The sequence below is a fragment of the Abramis brama genome, assembly GCF_963993115.1.
Source record: "Abramis brama genome assembly, chromosome: 19".
Lineage (NCBI taxonomy): Eukaryota > Metazoa > Chordata > Actinopteri > Cypriniformes > Leuciscidae > Abramis > Abramis brama.
The window spans coordinates 34000959-34022286 of NC_139981.1; the positions used below are offsets into that span (position 1 = coordinate 34000959).

General features: G+C 49.6%; 1 protein-coding gene across 2 annotated transcripts in view; it reads right to left on the minus strand.

Annotated features, from left to right (window-relative positions):
* Positions 1 to 21328, minus strand: part of nvl (nuclear VCP like) — a 42402-nt gene that overhangs the window by 17027 nt on the left and 4047 nt on the right. The window contains exons 3-9 of one of the 2 annotated variants that reach the window (XM_084093295.1): positions 8552 to 8604; positions 5679 to 5766; positions 5533 to 5593; positions 4661 to 4828; positions 2322 to 2442; positions 1069 to 1145; positions 257 to 391 (exon numbers count right to left, since the gene is read on the minus strand). In XM_084093295.1, coding sequence (XP_083949421.1) covers positions 257 to 391; positions 1069 to 1145; positions 2322 to 2442; positions 4661 to 4828; positions 5533 to 5593; positions 5679 to 5766; positions 8552 to 8604 — 703 coding nt within the window. The remainder of the gene's footprint in view (positions 1 to 256; positions 392 to 1068; positions 1146 to 2321; positions 2443 to 4660; positions 4829 to 5532; positions 5594 to 5678; positions 5767 to 8551; positions 8605 to 21328) is intronic. The other variant, XM_084093296.1, reaches the window with a different exon arrangement.

Below are 21328 nucleotides of genomic sequence, written 5' to 3' on the forward strand. Positions count from 1 at the left end.
ACATACTCACTCACTCACACACACACACACACACACACACTCTAACACAATCACTCACACACACACTAACACAATCACTCTCACTCTCACTCTCACACACACACACACACACACACACACACTCACACACACACACTCACACACACACACTCACACACACACTAACACAATCACTCACACTCTCACTCACTCACTCACTCACTCACTGACTCACACGCACACACACACGCACACGCACACACACAGAGTCACTCACTCCGGCCACAGCTTGAGCGAGCAGTGTTTTCCCACACCCCGGCGGCCCGTGAAGGAGGAATCCCCGCGGAGGAACGACTCCGAGCCGCTGGTACACTTCCGGATGCCTCATGTGGATCAGCAGTTTACACACATCCTGAAGAACACAAGCAACCGGAGGCCGTTAGACATCAGTGTGTGTGTGAGCAGTGTGTGTGTGAGCAGTTAGACATCAGTGTGTGTGTGAGCAGTTAGACATCAGTGTGTGTGTGAGCAGTTAGTCATCAGTGTGTGTGTGAGCAGTTAGTCATCAGTGTGTGTGTGAGCAGTGTGTGTGTGAGCAGTTAGACATCAGTGTGTGTGTGCGAGCCGTTAGTCATCAGTGTATGTGTGTGTGTGCAGTTAGTCATCAGTGTGTGAGCAGTGTGTGTGTGAGCAGTTAGACATCAGTGTGTGTGTGTGTGTGTGTGTGTGTGCAGTTAGTCATCAGTGTGTGTGTGAGCAGTTAGACATCAGTGTGTGTGTGAGCAGTTAGACATCAGTGTGTGCGTGCGAGCAGTTAGTCATCAGTGTGTGCGTGCGAGCAGTTAGTCATCAGTGTGTGTGTGAGCAGTGTGTGTGTGAGCAGTTAGACATCAGTGTGTGTGTGCGAGCCGTTAGTCATCAGTGTGTGTGTGTGTGTGTGTGTGTGTGTGTGTGTGTGTGCAGTTAGTCATCAGTGTGTGTGTGAGTATGTTAGACATCAGTGTGTGTGTGAGCAGTTAGACATTAGTGTGTGCGTGCGAGCAGTTAGTCATCAGTGTGTGTGTGTGTGTGTGTGTGCGAGCGGTTCACCTGCAGAGTTTCATCACTGCCACCGAAATCCTCAAACTTCACAGCGCAGTGCTGGAGCTCATGGGTCTTGATCTTCCCTGGAGTTAAAAAGAGGAAACACTTTTATCACACAGACTGACGCCCTGACTCCTGACATCACAAAAGCATGTCTGGCTCATATCACACCCAATAAACTATTCACAAATATGGTTTGCATCAAGAAAATAAAGCTTTTTTTTAAAGGTTTTTTGCATCACATTTTATTGATTTGTCCATTTAAAATACTATCATGATGTATAAATACTTTACAATGAGGATCCATTAGTTAACATTAGTTACTACATTAGTTAACATGAACTAACAATGAAAAATAATTCTAAAGCATGTCAATTTCAACATTTACTAAATCAAAAGTTGATATGTTGATGTTAATTGTAAATTTAACTAATGTTAATAAAGATGGTCACACTTTACAATAAGGCCCCATTAGTTAACATTACTTAATGCGTTAACTAACATTAACAATTACTTTTACAGCATTTACTAAACTTTATTAATAAACATGATCCTGCTCATCTTAGTTCACAATGCAACCATGTTAACAGATACAACTTTAGATCTTATAAATATTTTAGTAAATGTTGAAATTAACATTAAATAAGATTAATAAATGCTGTACAAGTATTTTGTATTGTTAGTTCATATTAACTAATGTTAACAACAAAATAAACCTTATTGTAAAGTGGGTCACACATTAGTTTAGGGTTTTGCCTAATTACTGCTTATTAATAGTTAGTAAGGTAGATGTTGAGTTTAGATATTGTAGGATTAAAGGATGTAGAATATGCTCATGCAGAATAAGGCATTAATATGTGCTTTATAAGTGCTAATAAACAGCCAATATCCTAGTAATATCCATGATGACAAGCAACTAGTTAACAGTGAGAATTGGACTCTAAACTAAAGAGTTATCAAAAGATAATAATAATACTGCAACAGATGTATTGCTTATTTTTAGTTAAACTAAAATGTAAACTAAAACGTAAACTAATTGAACCTTATTTTAAGTGTTTCCACAATTTCAATAATGACAACATTGTTTCTCACACTGCACAATCCTAACGGTCCGAAAAACTCTCTTCTTGATGCAAAACACAGTTTCTTTAGACTTTGATAACCCCCCCCCCCCACACACACACACTCTCTCTCTCTCTCTCTGAGATTCACGGTTTTGATGGCTAGAACGTGGATTAAGTGTGTGACGAGGCACTGACTCTTTCTCTGCAGGATTGCGTCGCTGATCTCGTCGTCCACGTCCTCGTCATGCTTGCTCTTCTTCGTTCTCTTCAGCTTTCCGCTCTTTGGTCTCGGTTTCTTCGACGGATTTCTCTGCTTCTGTGAACACATCGTGACAAGATGTAGATGTAAAAGCTCCCCTTGCTTCATTTCGGCCTTTCCCAACATATGTGGGCATTTCAATGCTGGAACATTTATGACAGTATTAATGAATGAAGGGGATGTAATGTAACTTTCATATGTGTAGCGGATTTTTTAACAAAGCAGCAAACGCTTTAATATTTCATGAAAAAGAACTTTAATCACTTAAATTTTTTTCAATCGTTTTTTTTGGACTGCTGGTTAACGTGGTCAGTATAGAAGCTTGTTTCCACCACAGAATATAACATTTTAAAAGACAATTTGGACTTTTTATCTCACAATTGCGAGTTTATATCAAGTCAAGTCAAGTCAAGTTTATTTATATAGCGCTTTTCACAATACAGATTATATCAAAGCAGCTTCACAGTATTAAATTAAAATAATACATCAATGTTTGTTTCTAGTGGAAAACGTCCACGTTTGGTAATGCTGATCAATAGTATTGTTGATTGATTAATTAAATTAAATATCCCCAAATATCACCCAACTGAGCAAGCCAAAGGCAACAGTGGCAAGGAACCGAAAAACTCCATCAGGTGACCTAATGGAGAAAAAAAGCCTTGGGAGAACCCAGGCTCAGTCGGGGGCCAGTTCTCCTCTGGCGTTTATGAACTAGAGGTCGGATTTAACTGCAAGATTAAAAGTATTATATGAATGCCTGGCTGAAGAGATGCGTCTTTAAAGAGGCTACATGCAACTTTTCCCCCAAAATAAACGTAACAATAGCCTTTTTATTTGACCATTTATGACTCAAACATCTCCTGATGAGCATACGGACACCTTGTCAGCTCACAGTGGGTGCACCTATAAGCCTGTATCCTATTTTTCTTATTTTCTGTCGGGTCGGATTTTTCGCGCGCTGTCTGCGGATGTGACGTCAAGCGCGTTCATGTTAAACGTTTCAGATCACTCTGCCACCACCGCTAGTCAGCAAACAAACTTAGTTTCTCAAACAATATATGTATTTGACTGTTCTTACCTCTGTAAACATAATGTTGACTTCTTTGCAGCGGATGACTTGTGAAGTGTGCACGTACGAGAGCGAGCAGAAAGGAAGAGCAGTTCCGTTTTTTGGCCACAGGTGTCAGTCGCGAGTTTAAATTTCAGAAAATCGCATGTAGCCTCTTTAATCTAGTTTTAAACTGGGAGAGCGAGTCTGAGCAATATCTCATGTTGCATGTTATAGAGTTACAATTGTGTGTTATAAAGTCAGAATTGTGACATGTAAACATGCAATTCTGAGAAAAAGTCAGATTTGCAAGTTTATTTCTCGCAATTGCGACTTTATATCATGCAATACTGACTTTATACCACACAATTGCAACTTTAAATCATGTAAAATTTGTGAGATAAAAAGTCGCAATTACGGAAACAAGCTTCCATAGGTCGTACTTGTTCCATTGTCTGACAGAAAATATGTAAATGAGAACAACTTTATTGGCCAATCAGCTATATATTGTATTAAAATACAGTATATGAGCATGGATTAGGGGAAGAACAGATGTTAGTTGGTGCATGACATCATCTAGTGACATTTAGGCTGCATTTACACTGCAGGTCAAGATGCTCAAGTCCGACTTGACTATATCCAATTTTATTTATCCGATCTTTTCAGAGTGACCCATATCCAATATCTGCATGTTCACTATACACTTGACAAAACACCCGAGGTAGACGCACGCATCAGGAAAAGCTTAGGCTGAAAAGGAAGTAAAAATGATTGGCAATGGACGCAGACGAAATGATAATACAAGCTTCTGCTTTCCGCACATCTCTAAAGGTCAGCAAAACATTGGGCTGAGCCTTCGTCCTCCATTGCGCCATTGAAAAGAGTCATGTGATCGCGGTTGGAGTTGACATCATCCGCCACCGTCGCTTTTTCAGGGACGTACGACTCGCATCGACGGGAATATCCCATCTGTCCGCTTACATGGCAGACGCAAACGCACGTATTCCATTCATGGGAATGTGAGGAATGCCTCAGTACACATAGAAAAACCTAAAAATGCTCAAAATTCAAACTAAAAAAGCTAAAACTTTACCAAAAAAATATTTTATAATGTCTACATGTGTATCTGAATGCACACTGAAAAAACTGACTTTAGGACCCAGCGGAAAAAAAAAAGTCTAATTTTAGGGCTTTTAGGGAAGGCTGTGTTATGAAGGCTGGCGTTACCGTGTTTACCGCAGTGCTGGCGGGCTCGTCCTCACACAGGTCGATGCAGATGTTCTGCTGTGCGTCTCCAGTGGTGTCCAGGACCCAGCCCTCGCTCCTCTGCGGCGTCGAGCCGCTCGCTCCTCGCTGGTACAGAGACGTCAGAGAGCTGTTCAGCAGATTCGTGTGCTGTGGAGAAACACAAGCGTTCACATTACAGCTGCGCAAAACTTTCGCAATATTTTCCAAATGTTGATAAAAAACTTGCGAAATGACTGCGTTTCCATTAACCGATGTTATGCGACGAAAACATAATTTTTTCCTCTCATGATCAGTCATTCCAAACATCATGGCGACGGATGTTAGCAGGTTTATGTATATCAGCCGCCGCACTGGACATTATTATTAATGATGGAGACGTATGCGTGTTATTCAACATTAATATCGAGGAAAGACTCTTATACTGAGAGCGGCTCATATGAGGAGTTTCTGGGAGATTCTCCTCATTTCTGCTTCAAGCTCTTGATAAATTGTGGCTTTTCTTTGTTGTTTAGAATCCAGTATTCCCGTAATTATTTTGTCTTTTATGAGTTTCATAAAGAACCCTGTCTCGTCTTCTGTCCAAACACACCGCATCATGTACGTCAGCTGACCTGTAAATGTGCTAAAACTGTTTCCATTGCAATTTTGCAAAATATTCCTTTTCGTATTGCCTGAAAAACCCCCTCATACGAGCGTAGAAACGGTTTAGCGATATATGGGAGTTGTGATATATATGTTTCCATTGGGCGTGTTTTCAATCTGCGCACTTTGAAGAGTAATGGAGACGCGGCTTCATTCTGGCTGGAGTTAGATCTGATGTTTCGTGTTTTGTGGAGTGAAAGTGCAGTTACTTCATGTTCAGGGATGTCGTCCTCGCTGTCAGTGCTGCACTCGCTGACGGGACTGTCCTCCCTGAAACACACCAGAGAACAGCTGTAAACGCACAGGGGAAACACACAGATAATGCTGAGGATGAAGAGTGTGTGTGGTGTCGTACCCGTCCTCTCGGCTGCGTCTCGCTCGTTTGGCCAGATGTGTGTTCTCCAGGGCACTGATGTCAGACTCGCTGCATATCACTGCATACACTACACACACACACAACCATTCAAGACACTTTACGACTAACAGCTCAAAATGTTTCCTTTGCAGCTTCGAGAGAACAGAAATTAAAACACTGATATTCTGCTCAAACGCAGGGGTTTTCATTTACAGCATTTAACCCGTTTTATCACTCATTTTTTCTTGCAATTTTGACTTTATGTTGGTTAAGTTAGTGAAATATTAGGTTTTATACTCTGAAACACCATAGTCAGAATTCATACAAATTCTTCAATTAGACCTATTTACACAACACAATCCAAGACATCTATAACATCGTTTGGTCATTTCATGAAGGAGGCTTAGTGAGGTGAAAAGGTTGTCATGTTCAAAGTCACACCATGGAGGAACTGCATGTTGACCAGGACTACACTTGGCCCCTGTGCTAGGCCAGGACTACACTTGGCCCCGGTGCTAGACCAGGACTACACTTGGCCCCGGTGCTAGACCAGGACTACACTTGGCCCCGGTGATAGACCAGGACTACACTTGGCCCCTGTGCTAGGCCAGGACTACACTTGGCCCCGGTGATAGACCAGGACTACACTTGGCCCCTGTGCTAGGCCAGGACTACACTTGGCCCCGGTGATAGACCAGGACTACACTTGGCCCCTGTGCTAGGCCAGGACTACACTTGGCCCCTGTGATAGACCAGGACTACACTTGGCCCTGGTGATAGACCAGGACTACACTTGGCCCCTGTGCTAGGCCAGGACTACACTTGGCCCCTGTGCTAGGCCAGGACTACACTTGGCCCCTGTGCTAGGCCAGGACTACACTTGGCCCCGGTGCTAGACCAGGACTACACTTGGCCCCTGTGCTAGGCCAGGACTACACTTGGCCCCTGTGCTAGACCAGGACTACACTTGGCCCCTGTGCTAGGCCAGGACTACACTTGGCCCCTGTGCTAGGCCAGTTTCGGGAGGCGTGTGTGCACTGAAGATGGGCCATTGGGGAGAGCGGGGCAAATTATGTCAAATGTATAAATTGACACTTGGCACCTGTGCTAGACCAGGACTACACTTGGCCCCTATGCTAGGCCAGGACTACACTTGGCCCCTGTGCTAGACCAGGACTACACTTGGCCCCGGTGCTAGGCCAGGACTACACTTGGCCCCGGTGCTAGACCAGGACTACACTTGGCCCCGGTGCTAGACCAGGACTACACTTGGCCCCTGTGCTACACCAGGACTACACTTGGCCCCTGTGCTACACCAGGACTACACTTGGCACCTGTGCTAGACCAGGACTACACTTGGCCCCTGTGCTAGGCCAGGACTACACTTGGCCCCTGTGCTAGGCCAGGACTACACTTGGCCCCTGTGCTAGGCCAGGACTACACTTGGCCCCTGTGCTAGGCCAGATTCAGGAAGATGTTTGTGGGGAGAGTGGGGCACAACCTAACGATTTTTGACTTTCTCCATTTTTGTAAACCTACTTTGGGTTCAGAGTATTTATTTTTTCCCAAATTAATTTCCCACACGTCTAGTACAATTATGTGGTTTTGATTAATTAATACAGTATATACTTTTTTCTTGATTTACCCTGAAAGATTGGAAGTGAAATGTGACAACATGCCCCATAGATGGGGTTGACAGATTCAAATGTAATCTGATCTAATCAAAAAAAAAAACTAAAATATTTTGTCAATAAAATACAATTATTAAATTTTTCCTATAATTTTTTTTTTAATAATTAAAAATAAACACATTTTTGAGTTTGACAACAAGCACACCGTTACACACAGCTATACGGCATAGTTCAAAACATAATAATAATTAATAATTTCTGAACATTGACTCACAGTCTTTATTCGCTTTTTTCTCATAGAATTCATAAAAGTATAGAACAGAATAGTTCTAATAGGGGCTCAATGTAACGCAGTGTGACAACATGCCCCGCCCGCGCAACTGGGGTTTAAACCCGGCGAGTGTTTCTGCTGTTTAATCAGCATTAAACAATTATCTAAACTGTTAAATAACACATAGCAGATTACGCGGCTAACGTACGTCTAGGAGGTCCAACACATCTGATAGTTTTAAACTATGTAAAAATAAACAATCATGGTTCCCACTCCTTGGTTAACTTCAAATTCAAGGACCTTTCAAGGACTTTCCAGGTCCAATACCCTCAAATTCAAGGACTTAATGTGGGGAAACCTTTGTTGTGTCCAACAACAAACATTCAGGCTCCATCGTAGTAGTTTGGTGTGCGCGTGAACGTCACGGCAACGTACAACACAAAGTACCTCATGCGGGAAACACTTAACGTAACGCGTAAATGCGAGTAGCAACGTAAATTAAGCAAGCTAGTGCGCATAGGCCACGAAGTGTTCGATTTAATAGATAACTAAGATTTTATTTTAATCACATTTTATTTATTTATTTTATTCTAATTTACTTCTATTTTTATATTTAATTTTAATAAAAACATTTATTTATTTATATAATTCATTTTTTTAATATAATTTATTCAATTTAATCAAAATTAAAAAATAACCAACTTTTTTCTTTTATATTTATTTTAGTCTGATTTTTATTCATTTATTTTAATTTAATCGATTTAATTGCTAACAAATTTTTTTATTTTAATGACATTTTTATTCATTTATTTTAATCTAATTTAATCTATGTAATAGACTATTAACTTACTCAATTTCTTCATTTATTTTAATTTTTCATCTTTCATATTTCATTTTTTTACTTTTTATTGGAAACCCCTGCTCTAATACAGCTTTCACATAATAATACAACAATTTGAAGTAATTTGGACCTTTTTCCACTTGGATCCTGAAGGCGGTCCTGTTCCTGCGGCCGTACTCAGTCCTGTGAAACACAAGCACATCTCAGACTCACCGCTGAACACCAGCGCATCTCAGACTCACTCACCGCAGAACACCAGCACATCTCAGACTCACCACAGAACACCAGCACATCTCAGACTCACTCACTGCAGAACACCAGAACATCTCAGACTCACTCACCGCAGAACACCAGCACATCTCAGACTCACTCACCGCTGAACACCAGCGCATCTCAGACTCACCGCTGAACACCAGCACATCTCAGACTCACTCACCGCTGAACACCAGCACATCTCAGACTCACTCACCGCTGAACACCAGCACATCTCAGACTCACTCACCGCTGAACACCAGCGCATCTCAGACTCACCGCTGAACACCAGCACATCTCAGACTCACTCACCGCTGAACACCAGCACATCTCAGACTCACTCACTGCAGAACACCAGCGCATCTCAGACTCACCGCTGAACACCAGCACATCTCAGACTCACTCACCGCTGAACACCAGCGCATCTCAGACTCACTCACTGCAGAACACCAGCACATCTCAGACTCACCGCTGAACACCAGCGCATCTCAGACTCACCGCTGAACACCAGCACATCTCAGACTCACTCACCGCTGAACACCAGCGCATCTCAGACTCACTCACTGCAGAACACCAGCACATCTCAGACTCACTCACCGCTGAACACCAGCGCATCTCAGACTCACTCACTGCAGAACACCAGCACATCTCAGACTCACTCACCGCTGAACACCAGCGCATCTCAGACTCACTCACTGCAGAACACCAGCGCATCTCAGACTCACTCACTGCAGAACACCAGCGCATCTCAGACTCACCGCTGAACACCAGCACATCTCAGACTCACTCACCGCTGAACACCAGCGCATCTCAGACTCACTCACTGCAGAACACCAGCGCATCTCAGACTCACTCACTGCAGAACACCAGCACATCTCAGACTCACCGCTGAACACAAGCGCATCTCAGACTCACCGCAGAACACCAGCGCATCTCAGACTCACCGCTGAACACCAGCACATCTCAGACTCACTCACCGCTGAACACCAGCGCATCTCAGACTCACTCACCGCAGAACACCAGCGCATCTCAGACTCACTGCAGAACACCAGCGCATCTCAGACTCACTCACCGCTGAACACCAGCGCATCTCAGACTCACTCACCGCAGAACACCAGCGCATCTCAGACTCACTGCAGAACACCAGCGCATCTCAGACTCACTCACCGCTGAACACCAGCACATCTCAGACTCACTGCAGAACACCAGCGCATCTGACTCACTCACCGCTGAACACCAGCGCATCTCAGACTCACTCACCGCTGAACACCAGCACATCTCAGACTCACTGCAGAACACCAGCGCATCTGACTCACTCACCGCTGAACACCAGCACATCTCAGACTCACCGCTGAACACCAGCGCATCTCAGACTCACCGCTGAACACCAGCGCATCTCAGACTCACTGCAGAACACCAGCGCATCTGACTCACTCACCGCTGAACACCAGCACATCTCAGACTCACTCACCGCTGAACACCAGCACATCTCAGACTCACTCACTGCAGAACACCAGCGCATCTCAGACTCACCGCTGAACACCAGCACATCTCAGACTCACCGCTGAACACCAGCACATCTCAGACTCACTGCAGAACACCAGCGCATCTGACTCACTCACCGCTGAACACCAGCGCATCTCAGACTCACTCACTGCAGAACACCAGCGCATCTCAGACTCACTCACCGCTGAACACCAGCGCATCTCAGACTCACTCACTGCAGAACACCAGCGCATCTCAGACTCACTCACTGCAGAACACCAGCGCATCTCAGACTCACTCACCGCTGAACACCAGCACATCTCAGACTCACTCACCGCTGAACACCAGCACATCTCAGACTCACTGCAGAACACCAGCGCATCTGACTCACTCACCGCTGAACACCAGCACATCTCAGACTCACTCACCGCTGAACACCAGCGCATCTCAGACTCACCGCTGAACACCAGCACATCTCAGACTCACCGCAGAACACCAGCACATCTCAGACTCACCGCTGAACACCAGCCCATCTCAGACTCACCGCTGAACACCAGCACATCTCAGACTCACTCACTGCAGAACACCAGCACATCTCAGACTCACTCACCGCTGAACACCAGCACATCTCAGACTCACTCACCGCTGAACACCAGCGCATCTCAGACTCACTCACCGCTGAACACCAGCGCATCTGACTCACTCACCGCTGAACACCAGCACATCTCAGACTCACTCACTGCAGAACACCAGCGCATCTCAGACTCACCGCTGAACACCAGCACATCTCAGACTCACCGCTGAACACCAGCGCATCTCAGACTCACTCACCGCTGAACACCAGCACATCTCAGACTCACTGCAGAACACCAGCGCATCTGACTCACTCACCGCTGAACACCAGCACATCTCAGACTCACTCACCGCTGAACACCAGCACATCTCAGACTCACTCACTGCAGAACACCAGCGCATCTCAGACTCACCGCAGAACACCAGCACATCTCAGACTCACCGCTGAACACCAGCGCATCTCAGACTCACCGCTGAACACCAGCACATCTCAGACTCACTCACCGCTGAACACCAGCACATCTCAGACTCACCGCAGAACACCAGCACATCTCAGACTCACCGCAGAACACCAGCACATCTCAGACTCACTCACCGCAGAACACCAGCGCATCTCAGACTCACTGCAGAACACCAGCGCATCTCAGACTCACCGCTGAACACCAGCACATCTCAGACTCACTCACCGCTGAACACCAGCACATCTCAGACTCACCGCAGAACACCAGCACATCTCAGACTCACCGCAGAACACCAGCACATCTCAGACTCACCGCAGAACACCAGCACATCTCAGACTCACTCACCGCAGAACACCAGCGCATCTCAGACTCACTGCAGAACACCAGCGCATCTCAGACTCACTGCAGAACACCAACACATCTCAGACTCACTCACCGCAGAACACCAGCGCATCTCAGACTCACCGCTGAACACCAGCGCATCTCAGACTCACCGCTGAACACCAGCACATCTCAGACTCACCGCAGAACACCAGCACATCTCAGACTCACCGCAGAACACCAGCACATCTCAGACTCACTCACCGCTGAACACCAGCGCATCTCAGACTCACTGCAGAACACCAGCACATCTCAGACTCACTCACCGCTGAACACCAGCGCATCTCAGACTCACTGCAGAACACCAGCACATCTCAGACTCACTCACCGCTGAACACCAGCGCATCTCAGACTCACTGCAGAACACCAGCACATCTCAGACTCACTCACCGCTGAACACCAGCGCATCTCAGACTCACTCAGCGCAGAACACCAGCGCATCTCAGACTCACTCACCGCTGAACACCAGCACATCTCAGACTCACTCACCGCTGAACACCAGCACATCTCAGACTCACCGCTGAACACCAGCACATCTCAGACTCACTCACCGCTGAACACCAGCACATCTCAGACTCACCGCTGAACACCAGCACATCTCAGACTCACTCACCGCAGAACACCAGCGCATCTCAGACTCACTCACCGCTGAACACCAGCACATCTCAGACTCACTGCAGAACACCAGCACATCTCAGACTCACTCACCGCTGAACACCAGCACATCTCAGACTCACCGCTGAACACCAGCACATCTCAGACTCACCGCTGAACACCAGCGCATCTCAGACTCACTGCAGAACACCAGCACATCTCAGACTCACTCACCGCTGAACACCAGCACATCTCAGATTCACTCACCGCTGAACACCAGCGCATCTCAGACTCACTGCAGAACACCAGCGCATCTCAGACTCACTCACCGCTGAACACCAGCGCATCTCAGACTCACCGCTGAACACCAGCGCATCTCAGACTCACTGCAGAACACCAGCACATCTCAGACTCACTCACCGCTGAACACCAGCACATCTCAGACTCACTGCAGAACACCAGCACATCTCAGACTCACTCACCGCTGAACACCAGCACATCTCAGACTCACTCACCGCTGAACACCAGCACATCTCAGACTCACTCACCGCTGAACACCAGCACATCTCAGACTCACCGCTGAACACCAGCGCATCTCAGACTCACTGCAGAACACCAGCGCATCTCAGACTCACTCACTGCAGAACACCAGCGCATCTCAGACTCACCGCTGAACACCAGCGCATCTCAGACTCACCGCTGAACACCAGCACATCTCAGACTCACTCACCGCTGAACACCAGCACATCTCAGACTCACTCAGCGCAGAACACCAGCGCATCTCAGACTCACTCACCGCTGAACACCAGCACATCTCAGACTCACCGCTGAACACCAGCACATCTCAGACTCACTCACCGCTGAACACCAGCACATCTCAGACTCACCGCTGAACACCAGCACATCTCAGACTCACTCACCGCTGAACACCAGCACATCTCAGACTCACCGCTGAACACCAGCACATCTCAGACTCACTCACCGCAGAACACCAGCGCATCTCAGACTCACTCACCGCTGAACACCAGCACATCTCAGACTCACTGCAGAACACCAGCACATCTCAGACTCACTCACCGCTGAACACCAGCACATCTCAGACTCACCGCTGAACACCAGCACATCTCAGACTCACCGCTGAACACCAGCGCATCTCAGACTCACTGCAGAACACCAGCACATCTCAGACTCACTCACCGCTGAACACCAGCACATCTCAGATTCACTCACCGCTGAACACCAGCGCATCTCAGACTCACTGCAGAACACCAGCGCATCTCAGACTCACTCACCGCTGAACACCAGCGCATCTCAGACTCACCGCTGAACACCAGCGCATCTCAGACTCACTGCAGAACACCAGCACATCTCAGACTCACTCACCGCTGAACACCAGCACATCTCAGACTCACTGCAGAACACCAGCACATCTCAGACTCACTCACCGCTGAACACCAGCACATCTCAGACTCACTCACCGCTGAACACCAGCACATCTCAGACTCACTCACCGCTGAACACCAGCACATCTCAGACTCACCGCTGAACACCAGCGCATCTCAGACTCACTGCAGAACACCAGCGCATCTCAGACTCACCGCTGAACACCAGCGCATCTCAGACTCACCGCTGAACACCAGCACATCTCAGACTCACTCACCGCTGAACACCAGCACATCTCAGACTCACTCACCGCAGAACACCAGCGCATCTCAGACTCACTCACCGCTGAACACCAGCACATCTCAGACTCACCGCTGAACACCAGCACATCTCAGACTCACTCACCGCTGAACACCAGCACATCTCAGACTCACCGCTGAACACCAGCACATCTCAGACTCACTCACCGCTGAACACCAGCACATCTCAGACTCACCGCTGAACACCAGCACATCTCAGACTCACCGCTGAACACCAGCACATCTCAGACTCACCGCTGAACACCAGCACATCTCAGACTCACCGCTGAACACCAGCACATCTCAGACTCACCGCTGAACACCAGCGCATCTCAGACTCACTGCAGAACACCAGCACATCTCAGACTCACTCACCGCTGAACACCAGCACATCTCAGACTCACTCACCGCTGAACACCAGCGCATCTCAGACTCACTGCAGAACACCAGCGCATCTCAGACTCACTCACCGCTGAACACCAGCGCATCTCAGACTCACTGCAGAACACCAGCGCATCTCAGACTCACTCACCGCTGAACACCAGCGCATCTCAGACTCACTGCAGAACACCAGCGCATCTCAGACTCACTCACCGCTGAACACCAGCGCATCTCAGACTCACTGCAGAACACCAGCGCATCTCAGACTCACTCACCGCTGAACACCAGCACATCTCAGACTCACTCACCGCTGAACACCAGCACATCTCAGACTCACTCACCGCTGAACACCAGCACATCTCAGACTCACCGCTGAACACCAGCGCATCTCAGACTCACTGCAGAACACCAGCGCATCTCAGACTCACTCACTGCAGAACACCAGCGCATCTCAGACTCACCGCTGAACACCAGCGCATCTCAGACTCACCGCTGAACACCAGCACATCTCAGACTCACTCACCGCTGAACACCAGCACATCTCAGACTCACTCACCGCTGAACACCAGCACATCTCAGACTCAATCACCGCTGAACACCAGCGCATCTCAGACTCACCGCTGAACACCAGCACATCTCAGACTCACTCACCGCTGAACACCAGCACATCTCAGACTCACTCACCGCTGAACACCAGCACATCTCAGACTCACCGCTGAACACCAGCGCATCTCAGACTCACCGCAGAACACCAGCACATCTCAGACTCACCGCAGAACACCAGCACATCTCAGACTCACCGCAGAACACCAGCACATCTCAGACTCACTCACCGCAGAACACCAGCGCATCTCAGACTCACTGCAGAACACCAGCGCATCTCAGACTCACTGCAGAACACCAACACATCTCAGACTCACTCACCGCAGAACACCAGCGCATCTCAGACTCACCGCTGAACACCAGCGCATCTCAGACTCACCGCTGAACACCAGCACATCTCAGACTCACCGCAGAACACCAGCACATCTCAGACTCACCGCAGAACACCAGCACATCTCAGACTCACTCACCGCTGAACACCAGCACATCTCAGACTCACCGCTGAACACCAGCGCATCTCAGACTCACTGCAGAACACCAGCACATCTCAGACTCACTCACCGCTGAACACCAGCACATCTCAGACTCACTCAGCGCAGAACACCAGCGCATCTCAGACTCACTCACCGCTGAACACCAGCACATCTCAGACTCACCGCTGAACACCAGCACATCTCAGACTCACTCACCGCTGAACACCAGCACATCTCAGACTCACCGCTGAACACCAGCACATCTCAGACTCACTCACCGCTGAACACCAGCACATCTCAGACTCACCGCTGAACACCAGCACATCTCAGACTCACTCACCGCAGAACACCAGCGCATCTCAGACTCACTCACCGCTGAACACCAGCACATCTCAGACTCACTGCAGAACACCAGCACATCTCAGACTCACTCACCGCTGAACACCAGCACATCTCAGACTCACCGCTGAACACCAGCACATCTCAGACTCACCGCTGAACACCAGCGCATCTCAGACTCACTGCAGAACACCAGCACATCTCAGACTCACTCACCGCTGAACACCAGCACATCTCAGATTCACTCACCGCTGAACACCAGCGCATCTCAGACTCACTGCAGAACACCAGCGCATCTCAGACTCACTCACCGCTGAACACCAGCGCATCTCAGACTCACCGCTGAACACCAGCGCATCTCAGACTCACTGCAGAACACCAGCACATCTCAGACTCACTCACCGCTGAACACCAGCACATCTCAGACTCACTGCAGAACACCAGCACATCTCAGACTCACTCACCGCTGAACACCAGCACATCTCAGACTCACTCACCGCTGAACACCAGCACATCTCAGACTCACTCACCGCTGAACACCAGCACATCTCAGACTCACCGCTGAACACCAGCGCATCTCAGACTCACTGCAGAACACCAGCGCATCTCAGACTCACTCACTGCAGAACACCAGCGCATCTCAGACTCACCGCTGAACACCAGCGCATCTCAGACTCACCGCTGAACACCAGCACATCTCAGACTCACTCACCGCTGAACACCAGCACATCTCAGACTCACTCACCGCTGAACACCAGCACATCTCAGACTCAATCACCGCTGAACACCAGCGCATCTCAGACTCACCGCTGAACACCAGCACATCTCAGACTCACTCACCGCTGAACACCAGCACATCTCAGACTCACTCACCGCTGAACACCAGCACATCTCAGACTCACCGCTGAACACCAGCGCATCTCAGACTCACTGCAGAACACCAGCACATCTCAGACTCACTCACCGCTGAACACCAGCACATCTCAGACTCACCGCTGAACACCAGCACATCTCAGACTCACTCACCGCTGAACACCAGCACATCTCAGACTCACCGCTGAACACCAGCACATCTCAGACTCACCGCTGAACACCAGCACATCTCAGACTCACCGCTGAACACCAGCACATCTCAGACTCACCGCTGAACACCAGCACATCTCAGACTCACTCACCGCAGAACACCAGCGCATCTCAGACTCACCGCTGAACACCAGCACATCTCAGACTCACTCACCGCAGAACACCAGCGCATCTCAGACTCACTCACCGCTGAACACCAGCACATCTCAGACTCACCGCTGAACACCAGCACATCTCAGACTCACTCACCGCTGAACACCAGCACATCTCAGACTCACCGCTGAACACCAGCACATCTCAGACTCACTCACCGCTGAACACCAGCACATCTCAGACTCACCGCTGAACACCAGCACATCTCAGACTCACCGCTGAACACCAGCACATCTCAGACTCACCGCTGAACACCAGCACATCTCAGACTCACCGCTGAACACCAGCACATCTCAGACTCACCGCTGAACACCAGCGCATCTCAGACTCACTGCAGAACACCAGCACATCTCAGACTCACTCACCGCTGAACACCAGCACATCTCAGACTCACTCACCGCTGAACACCAGCGCATCTCAGACTCACTGCAGAACACCAGCGCATCTCAGACTCACTCACCGCTGAACACCAGCGCATCTCAGACTCACTGCAGAACACCAGCGCATCTCAGACTCACTCACCGCTGAACACCAGCGCATCTCAGACTCACTGCAGAACACCAGCACATCTCAGACTCACTCACCGCTGAACACCAGCGCATCTCAGACTCACTGCAGAACACCAGCGCATCTCAGACTCACTCACCGCTGAACACCAGCGCATCTCAGACTCACTGCAGAACACCAGCACATCTCAGACTCACTCACCGCTGAACACCAGCACATCTCAGACTCACTGCAGAACACCAGCACATCTCAGACTCACTCACCGCTGAACACCAGCACATCTCAGACTCACTCACCGCTGAACACCAGCACATCTCAGACTCACTCACCGCTGAACACCAGCACATCTCAGACTCACCGCTGAACACCAGCGCATCTCAGACTCACTGCAGAACACCAGCGCATCTCAGACTCACTCACTGCAGAACACCAGCGCATCTCAGACTCACCGCTGAACACCAGCGCATCTCAGACTCACCGCTGAACACCAGCACATCTCAGACTCACTCACCGCTGAACACCAGCACATCTCAGACTCACTCACCGCTGAACACCAGCACATCTCAGACTCAATCACCGCTGAACACCAGCGCATCTCAGACTCACCGCTGAACACCAGCACATCTCAGACTCACTCACCGCTGAACACCAGCACATCTCAGACTCACTCACCGCTGAACACCAGCACATCTCAGACTCACCGCTGAACACCAGCGCATCTCAGACTCACCGCTGAACACCATCACATCTCAGACTCACCGCTGAACACCAGCACATCTCAGACTCACCGCTGAACACCAGCGCATCTCAGACTCACTGCAGAACACCAGCGCATCTCAGACTCACCGCTGAACACCAGCGCATCTCAGACTCACTCACCGCTGAACACCAGCGCATCTCAGACTCACTCACCGCTGAACACCAGCACATCTCAGACTCACCGCTGAACACCAGCGCATCTCAGACTCACCGCTGAACACCAGCGCATCTCAGACTCACCGCTGAACACCAGCGCATCTCAGACTCACCGCTGAACACCAGCGCATCTCAGACTCACCGCTGAACACCAGCGCATCTCAGACTCACCGCAGAACACCAGCGCATCTCAGACTCACCGCTGAACACCAGCGCATCTCAGACTCACTCACCGCTGAACACCAGCGCATCTCAGACTCACTCACCGCTGAACACCAGCGCATCTCAGACTCACTCACCGCTGAACACCAGCTCATCTCAGACTCACCGCTGAACACCAGCACATCTCAGACTCACCGCTGAACACCAGCGCATCTCAGACTCACTCACCGCTGAACACCAGCGCATCTCAGACTCACTCACCGCTGAACACCAGCTCATCTCAGACTCACCGCTGAACACCAGCACATCTCAGACTCACCGCTGAACACCAGCGCATCTCAGACTCACCGCTGAACACCAGCGCATCTCAGACTCACTCACTGCAGAACACCAGCGCATCTCAGACTCACTCACCGCTGAACACCAGCACATCTCAGACTCACCGCTGAACACCAGCGCATCTCAGACTCACCGCTGAACACCAGCGCATCTCAGACTCACTCACTGCAGAACACCAGCACATCTCAGACTCACTCACTGCAGAACACCAGCACATCTCAGACTCACTCACCGCTGAACACCAGCACATCTCAGACTCACTCACCGCTGAACACCAGCACATCTCAGACTCACCGCTGAACACCAGCGCATCTCAGACTCACTCACCGCTGAACACCAGCACATCTCAGACTCACTCACTGCAGAACACCAGCACATCTCAGACTCACCGCTGAACACCAGCACATCTCAGACTCACCGCTGAACACCAGCGCATCTCAGACTCACTCACTGCAGAACACCAGCACATCTCAGACTCACCGCTGAACACCAGCGCATCTCAGACTCACTCACCGCTGAACACCAGCGCATCTCAGACTCACTCACCGCAGAACACCAGCGCATCTCAGACTCACTCACCGCTGAACACCAGCACATCTCAGACTCACTCACCGCTGAACACCAGCACATCTCAGACTCACTCACCGCAGAACACCAGCACATCTCAGACTCACTCACCGCTGAACACCAGCACATCTCAGACTCACTCACCGCAGAACACCAGCGCATCTCAGACTCACTCACCGCTGAACACCAGCGCATCTCAGACTCACTCACCGCTGAACACCAGCGCATCTCAGACTCACTCACCGCTGAACACCAGCACATCTCAGACTCACTCACTGCAGAACACCAGCACATCTCAGACTCACCGCTGAACACCAGCACATCTCAGACTCACTCACCGCTGAACACCAGCACATCTCAGACTCACTCACTGCTGAACACCAGCACATCTCAGACTCACTCACTGCAGAACACCAGCACATCTCAGACTCACCGCTGAACACCAGCACATCTCAGACTCACTCACCGCTGAACACCAGCACATCTCAGACTCACTCACCGCTGAACACCAGCACATCTCAGACTCACTCACCGCAGAACACCAGCACATCTCAGACTCACTCACCGCTGAACACCAGCGCATCTCAGACTCACTCACCGCAGAACACCAGCACATCTCAGACTCACTCACTGCAGAACACCAGCACATCTCAGACTCACCGCTGATCACCAGCACATCTCAGACTCACTCACCGCTGAACACCAGCGCATCTCAGACTCACTCACCGCAGAACACCAGCGCATCTCAGACTCACTCACTGCAGAACACCAGCACATCTCAGACTCACCGCTGATCACCAGCACATCTCAGACTCACTCACCGCTGAACACCAGCACATCTCAGACTCACTCACCGCTGAACACCAGCGCATCTCAGACTCACTCACCGCTGAACACCAGCGCATCTCAGACTCACTCACCGCTGAACACCAGCGCATCTCAGACTCACTCACCGCTGAACACCAGCGCATCTCAGACTCACTCACCGCTGAACACCAGCGCATCTCAGACTCACTCACCGCAGAACACCAGCACATCTCAGACTCACTCACCGCAGAACACCAGCACATCTCAGACTCACTCACCGCTGAACACCAGCACATCTCAGACTCACTCACCGCTGAACACCAGCACATCTCAGACTCACTCACCGCAGAACACCAGCACATCTCAGACTCACTCACCGCTGAACACCAGCACATCTCAGACTCACTCACCGCAGAACACCAGCACATCTCAGACTCACTCACCGCTGAACACCAGCACATCTCAGACTCACTCACCGCTGAACACCAGCACATCTCAGACTCACTCACCGCTGAACACCAGCACATCTCAGACTCACTCACTGCAGAACACCAGCACATCTCAGACTCACTCACTGCAGAACACCAGCACATCTCAGACTCACTCACCGCTGAACACCAGCACATCTCAGACTCACTCAGACTCACTCACTGCAGAACACCAGCACATCTCAGACTCACTCACTGCAGAACACCAGCACATCTCAGACTCACCGCTGATCACCAGCACATCTCAGACTCACTCACCGCTGAACACCAGCACATCTCAGACTCACTCACCGCTGAACACCAGCACATCTCAGACTCACTCACTGCAGAACACCAGCGCATCTCAGACTCACTCACCGCTGAACACCAGCACATCTCAGACTCACTCACCGCTGAACACCAGCACATCTCAGACTCACTCACCGCTGAACACCAGCACATCTCAGACTCACTCACTGCAGAACACCAGCACATCTCAGACTCACTCACCGCAGAACACCAGCGCATCTCAGACTCACTCACCGCTGAACACCAGCACATCTCAGACTCACTCACCGCTGAACACCAGCACATCTCAGACTCACTCACTGCAGAACACCAGCACATCTCAGACTCACTCACTGCAGAACACCAGCGCATCTCAGACTCACTCACTGCAGAAC